Source organism: Solea solea, chromosome 1 (assembly GCF_958295425.1).
Source record: "Solea solea chromosome 1, fSolSol10.1, whole genome shotgun sequence".
Classification (NCBI taxonomy): Eukaryota; Metazoa; Chordata; class Actinopteri; order Pleuronectiformes; family Soleidae; genus Solea; species Solea solea.
The window spans coordinates 40,197,334-40,207,774 of record NC_081134.1 but is presented as its reverse complement, the minus strand read 5'-3'; the positions used below and the strand labels follow the sequence as shown (position 1 = coordinate 40,207,774).

Here is a 10,441-nt window from a genome sequence, read left to right as displayed (position 1 = left end):
AATCAATTTTGGACTGGCATTACAGCCAAGGACGTATATTCTGGCCTTTATGCTCCACAGACCTGCAGAAGTTGTGTCGAAAATAAAGATCACTGCGGGTCAGCTGTACCAGCATTATTACCCAGCGTACTTCAGGGCATCCATGCACCTAATGAGGACAAACATTTCATGGTTTATCCCCCCTGCTCAGCTGAAACATTAACCTCATCTGAGTGCAAATATGTGTGCGTCTTTCTGAGCCAGTAGATCTGAGACTGGCCCTCCGCGATAGGCTTTCTATCACGCCTGCAGTTCCGATTGATCGTCTCAGCAATCAGCAATTAAGCCCTAGTGATGAGAGCCGGAGAGTGGGGGTGGAGGAGGTTGGGTAAATGCGGCACCACCACAAACCCCACCCCTCTCTTGTCAGCCCAGGAGAAGCTTCACTCAGCTGGGGTGCGTTTGGCCCCGGGCTGGGCTCACTGGTGGAGGTTAACTCCAGCATAAATAAGCATCTTTGGACTCATTACAGGGATTAGAGAGTAATTCGCCTGCAAGGAAGGAGACGACTGCCAGGGTTTTGGTACAGTTTACTACAGTCTTATAGGGGCGAGGGCCCGAGAGATTACAGAGGGAGAGAGATGGTAAGGCAGCAAAAGAGAGAAAGGCCAAGGGAAAAGAGAGGCTGGCTGTCAAGTGTATGCGCGCGTGTGTGTGTGTGTGTGTGTGTGTGAGTCAATCCAAGCCCCCGGCTGCCCCCTTGATCTTGAGCATGTTGGGGTGCTGTGAAAATGGATAGAGGGAGTTAGAACGACCAGGCCGGTCTGGAGAAAAGTGTGCTGATTGTTATAACTTTTACTCATCTTTCTCTCCTCCACTTAACTAAATAAACACCCAAGAGGTAGCACTCTATCAATTTTAATGATGTTGAAATACAATTTAGGCATAAAATACACAACAAATGCTAATTTGGCAATGATGAGAGGCATCAGAAATTCCTCCCATTATTTATTCAGCTGACTTTCTGCATTTTTCATCAGAACAAATATTCCCATTTCAACAAACACACACACACACTAACACAGAGCCAATTTGGAGCATAAATCAACACGTTCGCTCATCAAATATATGCTCTGTGTGGTTCTCTGCAGTCCGTCCGGTGCACCCAAGACAAATAGTTCTGTCCAAAGTCCAGCTGGAGAAACGGGAGGGCCAGCGGATTGTCAATATATGCACACATACATTAAACATCGCAGGTCGATGTGTGTTCAGAGAGGCACAGACATCATAAAGACTCAAGTCCAGTCATAAACTCATACACGACAACATTGTGGATCTTTCCAAAAAAAAAAAATAATAGAGTGGACACAGTTAAACCATTAGGGCTGGAAAAAAACACATCATGATGTTCTACATCCGTAAAGTTCATTTTAAACTTCTTTATGGATAGGAAACAATAAACACGTGTTAAAATCAGAATATTTAACCTTTGTTTAATCGATATTGAGTTAGCCAGCCCTTAATACTGCAATGCTGTCTTTTTGATAAATATACCAAAATGTTAAATATAAACTAAAAGATAAACTTGCATTTCCACACAGGTTGTTATGAATGAATCTTTACCCCGGTGTGTATTCACTTTCAGGAAGTCCGTACAAGATGAAAACAAACTCAGCCAGAGTGAATCTTCATAACATCACCTGTCAATCATCTCCACGTTCATCTTGACTGGCTCGGGCTGCCCTGCCTCTGCACCACATTTGGGACAGGTGAGGCAAGCATCTGCAATGCTGTGGCTTTTGATGCAGTAGTAGCAGAAAACATGTTGGCAGCCCACAGTATGAGGCATGGTGGGCCACTCTCCGCACAGTCCACACTCTTTTAATAACCCTTGCTCTCCTCTGGCCCTCTTCCCACCTGCACTTTCGCCCCCAAAAACAAATGAGGACACCGTTGCCTTGAGTTTTCTTGTGTTGATCAGTGGTAAAAGGAAGATGAGGAACTCCGCAAAGCCGTGCCACATCATCTCCCGGTTCATGTACTGGTAGTCGATGTCCCGGACCACGCTGGGCTTGCTGAAAACTGCCTGAGCTCCCACAATCCTTTCCACCATGACAGGATGCTGACCTTTCTTTAGGAAAACAAGGAAGTTGATGAGACTTGCAAGCTGGGCAATACCAGAGACAAGAGTGAGGCCACAACGTAGACCCTGTTCGAGGAAATTATTGTCTCTTTCAGACACAGGCCCTCCTGGGCTTAGACCCAGACCCAGGAGCAGGCTATGGGAACGCTCACGGAGCCAGCGGGGGCCTGCAGTGAGCAGCAACAGACACAACTTCTGCCTACGTGACAGAGGTCTGTAGCGGGGAGAAGGGGACAAAGTGTTGTGATAGTGCAGGTTCAGTAAAGATTGACCTACAGTGGTGCTGCTGGAATACAGTGTGAACCTCCACACGAGCAGGTGGAGGAGAGCCCTCAATTCAGGCTCCACAGGGGTGAGGAGTCCAGGCCGGAAGTTTTGGAAGCACTGGGAGAACTGGGTCCATACCAGCTGCTCAAGGGCTGAGTCCAGCTCAAGAGCGTCCAGCTGAGTGATGCGCAATACTGGGGTCTGCAGCTCGACGTTGCTTTCTGGAGCAGAGCCTCCAGCTGTTCTTTCCTGGGTGTCCTCATTTTCAAAACCTGCTGGAATAACACAGAGTAGAGAGGTGACTCTAATTTTGTCGTTTATATATCATGCACAAAGAAAAAGAAATCTTAAAATCTGTAATTCTGATGGATTTGGGTTTTCCAAAACTGCCACTGATAAAATACACAAACATCGAGTGACTTTACATTAATAAATAACTTCAAGGTAAAACCATACTTGATCTATTAAAGTTGACAGATTCATACAGAGGCAGAACTATTAAAAGAACAGCTTGGATGTAGGGAGGAATGGGGCCCCGGAGGTAAAGCCCATCCTGTTAGGAAGGTTATTTCTTCTTTTTACATAGGAGAGGAAATCACTTTTCACATGTAAAACCCGTCCTTAATGCAACCTTTGAGCTGCGCAATGCAGAGGAGCAGGGGGTCTTAAGACTGCTCTCTCTAGTGTGTACACACACACACACACACACACACACACACACACACACGAGGCAAAGCCCAGGGCCTCTTGGTGCCTGCTCCCTCTGTTGATAGGGGTGTGTGTACAAATCACATCACTAGGGATTAGGCTAACGGCACAGTCTCTGGTACACCATAAACATCTGCCAAATGTGGAACAATTTTCCTTCCCCCCCAGAGTCGACCCCATGTGGAATCGCACCATTGTGACATCTGGACGATTGCGCTTCCTATACGTCTTCAAACTGCCCACAGTTCCCTTAGTTTTATCCAGCCTTTCCTCAAATGAAATGCTTAAGAAGTGAACGACTAACTAACACGAGGAGAGACGGAGCAATAGGGCCACAGCGAGGCCCTTTTTTGACAGTGGCTTGTGTGTCTCGCTGAATAGGATTTGTCATGAGGCTTTAAAAGAGATTTCAGCTGGGTAAATATGGCAGTTTTGACAGAAAAGGAGGGAGATGATGGTCACTTTAGACGCCTCATGAGGAGGTAGAGGGAAAAAAAACACAATCTAATACATAGTGGCAATGCTTGGATTTATTCCAGTGCACAGGGCCATCTGCATGTTCATGATGTTTCAATAGAGCCCGGGTACACCATCCACCTAAGTTAGAATTAGCAAATGAATGAAAAAAGGAGTGAATTCACACTGAAGTAAGCAGGTGTGACCAATTTATTGAGCGGCGTTTGAAATGCGGTGGTGTTTAGTGACTAAACCTCGCCAGTGATGGAAGTCGAGCTTGGGTTTTTTTTTAAAAAAGGAGGTCGTCTGAATGTCTACGCTCACCATTAAACAGATTGCATTTATTTAGCATAATCTAAAAGTTTTTTTCCTTGATGGCAAAAAAATATGCTGATTACAGTACAGGCTTTTGTGTGTATGTCTTCAGGGTGTAAGAAACAACAGCTGCACGGAAATTCTGCAATATTTCATGATGGCATTTAAAGCACTATGTCGATATGTAAATATTCTTGACAGTTGTTTTGTGTTGTCTTTAAGCAGTGGGCTTTTGGCCGTTTAACTTTCTCCCCCATCCTTCCATTCCTCCAACTAGTAAATTGTATATACTGTTATTTTACTATTAAGTTTTTCTTAAAATAAGCACAAAATATCACAATATAATGTATTGGCGCCCCCGTATATGTATCATATCTTGCAAATGTAAATGTACGTCTAGTGTAGCCTTGATCTATGCAGAGCTCTGATACAGAGCTAAGTTAATCTGTCAGTCCATAGTTGCACACACACACACACACACACACAGCCAGGTGGTGGAAATCCCCGTCACAGTGGCAGCCCTCTCGGGAAAGTAAACCCGGCCGGGTCCAATATTCTTTTCAAAGCCTTTTATCGAGCAGTTTACAAGTTATGAATGAATATGTTTTATTTGGGCAAACACCATATTGACAGCCACCTATCAATAGTAATGTGACTATTGTCAAGGGTCTGTCAATATTAATGTAATTATGATGTAGAGGGATCAGAGGGATGCCGGAGTCGGGGGCCAAGTAACATCTCCTGCCCACTGCCATATCAATAGCTGGGATTGCTATTGACAGCTTCCCTTCAGACTTGCAGCACTTGGCAAATATATAACAAGCAGACACTTCAGTCAATGCTGAGCTGCCTATAAAAATTAAGCATTTGAATTTACAGGGCTTTTACTGTGGACAGCTGGAAATCCATGTTTCTTATGTAATAGTCAAAAGTCACAGTCAATGCCAATGTTTACAAAGTACTGACACGGTGTGTGCTAGAGGACAGCGAGTACAGCATTTGCACACAAAAGTACACATGCAGCGACACAAGCAGACGGATGCTGTCCTCTACAGTATCCACTTACAGACGTGCACATACACACACACACACACACACACACCTAATGTGATACACCGACTTGATCATTTTCTCCTGGGTCAGACAAACAACCAACCCAGACACAAGATGCCCTCTCTTGGCGAGTCTGCACCTGACAACTAGTAGAGGTGGAAGACAGGTTACGAGAGTTCACTGAAAATCAGCTGAAAAGTCTGAAGTGTTGCTTTTCTACCAGAGACATGAAGAACATTTACCATAGAATATTAAAGGGCATTATGATTTAGGTGAGATGAGGGTTTTCTTATCTCATCTTGTTACTTTAGCCAGTGCATCTTGTTCAGACAAAGAAAATGCACCGTCTCCAGGCTGACTGCTATAGCTCACGGACTACAACAGCAGCAACAACAACAACAACAACAGTAACAATAGCCAATCTAACAGGGAACAGAGTGTAACATTGCTTCAAGGCAAACGGGTGCCATGACCAATGTGATGAAGGAGAGATGAGGCAACAAAAAGTGTACAGAACATCAGACTGAAGCCGCACAGCTGCACTAGGTTCTCTGAAAACTAGACAACAGACTGTGATGACAGCTATGGAACAGAAAGACGAATGGACATAGGAGACAGAAAAAGAAGACCGACACGTCAGACAACACGTCATGATGAAACCCCCAGCTGGGAGCTCTGAGCTACTGTCTACTGATACAGGGGAAAAAGGAAACTGGAGGCAAAGATAGCTACAGAGCAAAAAAAATCAGGGGAGGGAAAAATAGATAAGCACAAACCTCTCCCTAGGAGCTGACCTTCAGACTGACGGTCACAATAAAGGAGGAGGGAACATTCCCGGAGCATACACGTCTCAGCCATACTGAGCTGTAGGCACCCAGGGAATAGCCTCTAGACAGAGGAAGCACTGCACTTTTTTTTTTCTTGACCTTGGCTTTGGCGTCTAGGGATGGAATGAGGGTGTTTAGGGCAGGGGACGAAAGACTGGGGGGGGGGGGGGTATGCTGGAAAGGTGGACTATCTCTAAGGAATTGCGTTTTGATTTTTTTGTGCAGACAAATGCTCTGAAGGTGCTCATTCAGCTATCATTTCATTCCTGTTGGAAACTGTGTGGCCAACAGTCTCCATTTAGCTCATGGTGCGCTGTAATGCTCAAATTCCTGAGCACTTAGCTATGGCTGTTAGCATAATATATTTGCTGAAATAATGCATAAACATTCACTTGGCTTTCTATGATGCTTGTTGCGAGAAATAGGCTATGCATTGGCAAAGCACGCTGAATTACAACTTTACATTTCCCTCCCTTGCTCATGTAAATTAATTTGTGTAAAAGCTGTAGTGGATAAAGCCTGTTTCTCTATGCAGTCCAGTCTCATTTTTTTCCCTTCACTCCCCCGCCTCCTCACTTTATTGCCCTCCTTTAGCCTGGAACGAGTGCGAGCCTATTAGCTAAGGCCTGCTAATGTCCTCACTATGAAAACGGATGAGAATGTCAGATTTAGAACTTTTAAGACAGTGATGTCATACAGCAGACCACAGGCATTACAGGGACGCTAAGATTACCCAGGCGGTAACCAGACTAATTGTTATGAGTCTGTTTCATGAAAAATGAATGTGTGCAAATGCACAGAGGGGTCTTCAGGCTATGTGTGTGTGTGTGTGTGTGTGTGTGTGTGTGTCACACACTAATGCATTATCAAGGCTCTCCTCTCTCTCTCTCTCTAATCACCAAAGACTCCTCCAAGCCATGGGGTAAAGGGCCAACTTAATGCCTGAACACACAAAAAAATACACATCAGTTAGAACAGCACATCTGACACACAAAAACGTGCTCTGCTTAATCTGGTTTGCTCAGAAGGTAAATTATTTAAGAGAATTAATTGATTTCATGAGAATGAAGGTTGAAGATGCTAAGGCTGTACGGGTAATAAGTACAGGGGTTTGCAAAAAAACAACTTAAAAAATCATGAAACATTCAGAGGGCAAAGAGGCACAAAGAATGTAGAAGAAAAAGCGGAACTAATAAATGAGAGAACAGGGGTTGTGTCTTTCTTAGGGGTCAATGAGAAAGTACTGGGGGCTCACCTCATGCAAATAAAACGTGTTATGCTGAGGAATATTTGATCAGAACATTTCTCCAATTCACTTTATGCATGAATAACACATAATTCTGTCTGTTTTTTTTAATGTTTGTAGCAATTAAAATGTGTGTAGAGGTTGGAGCTGCTTATTCCCTTTGTCTCCTGTAAAATGTACAAGTATGCAGAGCCAATGCAGGATGACAGATAAAAGTATTTTCTGCTTCTGTATTTTTAAATTGTACAGCCAGTATATTTTCTAGTTGGAATTATAACGCAGCTATTTCCTCCAAATAGAAAGCAATGTACAGCTACCACAACGCAAATATGGAAACAAATACAAGTTATATTAGGGAGAAATGAACGATCACAATTAATTTTAGCATCATAGCTGTTCATTAATTATCCCACATGTGTAATCACAGTTTAAGTCCATCAGTTCCTATCAGTCCCACATAAAAAGAAGAAAACAATAATAACAACAATAATCTGAAGACATGTTAGATTATTAACAGCTAATATTTCATCCAATACAGTGATTATTGTCTGATTACTGTTTCTGTGCAAATGTTGTTCACTTTTCAGTTTCTTATCATTTTAATAGAATACGTTTAATGCTTTTAGTCAGAAAATTACATATATTTTCCAAGTCTTCAGATAACCCCACCGCCTTTGTATCTCACCTTCATGTGGAAGCTGTATAAAATGACCTCATGAACCCAGAGTGAGATCACAGCCTAGTCTAACTTCACTGACTCACTTAAAAACACACTCATTACACTAAGTGTTTAGCTCCACAGGCGCAGCGCTATAGTGCAATTTTGTGCAATCAGGCGGTCGAAATTCATTTTATATAATATATTGTCACTTATTTTTTTTTAGCTCGTGCCCATCACTCTTAAACAATAACAGAACCCAGTCTGCTCCGTTTTGATAATAAGGCAAGAGCATTATAAGATAATCACAGTGGGGATTAGGTTTTGGTCGAGTATGTGAGGGCAGTGCAGTCAATGCCACTGGAAAAGAGAGATATAAGCAAGAAACTGATAAGAGTGGAGGAGTGATGATTAGGATGAAAGAAATTAAGTCACTTGGAAATCAATAAGATCAACTTCGCCTTGAATCTCAGTGTGACTGGTTTTGATCTCTGACACTGATTATTAGAGGCAATAATGGAATTATGTGCACACTCGCAGGCATATAGTTACTCACTACAACCGACAGTTGAAATTGGGAAACACATCTGGAAAAGGCTCGTGCGGAATACTGACTCACAACAGTGGCTCGCTGAAATAGGCACTGCATGAGCCGATGGAGAAAATAGTGAGTGTGGAGATAAGAAATATAAGAAAGCGAGTGAGGTGCAGCTTCTCTGTTGTTACGCTGTCATTACACAGACACGGGAAGGCGAAAACGACGTCTTTAAACCGTTGATACGAATGTTGCGGACGTGGCGCATTTGAGCTTCCTACTTAATAGCAGGGTATATGTAAAACATTGCAGACTTATACATACAATATATATTTACCCATTTCTTTATTTTTTTTAGACGACAGACGCACTCGACGTAAGACAAGTCCTCCTGGCCACAACGAAAACAAACACTACTTCCGGGTTAAAACACATGCACCCGCCTCTTCGAGAAAGCTAACCAATGGCGTGCTGCAACGTCATCAACACGACGCATGTGGTAACTATTGGCCAATCAGTCCACGCAGCGGCAGCACGGCGGTAAAAGTGCAATGGAAACGCTTGAAATGGAGTTATTGTCACTCCTCTCCGTTGTAGTAACGAGACATAGCGACCACATTGTCAGAGAAGCGGCGGTAATTCGCACAAAACACAACAGATCACGTATTGCATGCGCTCAAAATCACCAAGTTACAGCAGGTTGCTCTGCAGTGATCCACTAGTGTAAACGAGAGGGCTGTGATAAACATCTAACCACGGCGCTGCACTGTGATTTTAAGTAATGGCTCGTGTCTTTTAGCTTCAATAAGCACTTTGTACTATTGTCAAGCCATGTTGAAAATGTGCATACACGTATGAGTGAAAAGACGACCCCACGTGAGTCAGGGGGAAACGGGAAGATGTCAGGACAGCAAAGGCACTGGACAGTGTCAAATGACACCAAACAGCTCCTGGATGAGGTCAAAAGTCTTCACGAGCAGAGGTTGAGATGGGTGGCGCTGGACACCACTGCAACCCGAGAACAACTGCTGCAGGTGAGATTAAACTTTAACCACAAGTCACACTAGATTGTGTGGTCGAGTGGTTCCAAGCAAGGGAATGGTATTGTTGACCTTTTGGAGGTGTGGGTTCAAGTCTCATTGATGCCATTAAGACCATTTATTGTCAAGAATGACAAATAAAGTACAATTTAGAAGTTTGAATGGTCTTGACACACTTGCTGATTCACTTTACACACTTGGGTACATGGCTGAATTTTCTGAAATTGAACTTGGTACCAAGGGTAGGTTTGTAAGAGTGTGTCAAAGTGAAAAGGTTTGGTTTTTCACAGCCTCACGTAGCTTTTTAGACAGGGGTCTTGCTTTATAGAGGCAGCCATCTTATGCCACCATTTTCTACAGCAGCACAGGCATGAATTTTAACTTTTAAAACAAAAGCTTTCCATGCTGAAGAAGAACATCACTTTATTTATTCCCTGAAGAAAACTAGTGATATTTATTTTCAGTGCTTGTTGTGATTTGGTTCAGACTCTTCTGTTAAATATTGAGATTTTAGAAACTTTATTGCTAAATGTTGGAGATTTATGCATATTTTTAAATCTTTCTAGCTGTTTTTTTAAGTGTTTTCCACTCCCACTCCTCATGGACCCCTGTCCTGCATGTTTCAGATGTTGCCCTGCTCATCACACCTGATTCAAATGAATGGCTCGTCATCGAGCTCTGCAATAGCCAGATAACGACCCATTCATTTGAATCAGGTGTGTTGGAGGAGGGCCACACCTAAAACATGCATGGTACTGCTGTAAGAGAACGAGGGCAAGACTGGAGGTAAAACAGCTCTGTTTTTTTGTACAGTGTGTTATTAAACTGACCTTAATGGTGAAAACGTTGATTCTCAACATGTTTGTTGAACAGTTGGTTTAATACTAAAGCGTTTATGTTCTTTATAAACATTGAATAGCAATGTTCACCTGCTTGGTTTCCATTGATGGGTGTATATGTATGTATGTATGAATGTATGTATAAGAGCAGAGAATGTTTCTGAATATAATACAATTTGAAATTGGAATTTGTTCGTTTTGCACACATTTGTGATAGTGAATTTGACCTCTGCGTTTAATCCATCTTGGAGCAATGGGGTGTTGGGTGCCTTGCTCAGGGGCACCCCAGCCCTTGGCCCGTCCTGGGATTTGAACCCACTGTACTGTACTGTAAATGAGTGACTGGTGAACAGATGCTTAGCAGTCTTTCACAAG

The 10,441-nt window shown here is 43.0% G+C and overlaps 2 protein-coding genes across 6 annotated transcripts in view; one reads left to right on the top strand and one right to left on the bottom strand.

Annotated features, from left to right (window-relative positions):
- Window positions 1–944: 944 nt before the first annotated feature.
- Window positions 945–8,620, bottom strand: pex2 (peroxisomal biogenesis factor 2). Of its 3 annotated transcripts, XM_058645431.1 has the most exons (3): window positions 8,525–8,595; window positions 5,698–6,690; window positions 945–2,661 (listed from the first exon to the last, which is right to left on the bottom strand). In XM_058645431.1, exons 2-3 carry the CDS (start codon window positions 5,777–5,779, stop codon window positions 1,676–1,678), a joined length of 1,068 nt encoding a protein of 355 aa, XP_058501414.1. In that variant the 5' UTR covers window positions 5,780–6,690; window positions 8,525–8,595; the 3' UTR covers window positions 945–1,675. The 3 variants fall into 3 exon arrangements, with proteins under 3 accessions (XP_058501414.1, XP_058501422.1, XP_058501428.1); XM_058645439.1 differs by lacking the exon at window positions 5,698–6,690 and having other exon boundaries at window positions 945–2,664; window positions 8,525–8,620; XM_058645445.1 differs by lacking the exon at window positions 5,698–6,690 and having other exon boundaries at window positions 8,525–8,617.
- Window positions 8,504–10,441, top strand: part of LOC131469942 (golgin subfamily A member 6-like protein 22) — a 103,870-nt gene continuing 101,932 nt past the window's right edge. For all 3 annotated transcript variants that reach the window (XM_058645412.1, XM_058645403.1, XM_058645419.1), the window contains exon 1: window positions 8,504–9,221. The gene's annotated coding sequence lies outside the window, so the exon portion shown is untranslated. The remainder of the gene's footprint in view (window positions 9,222–10,441) is intronic.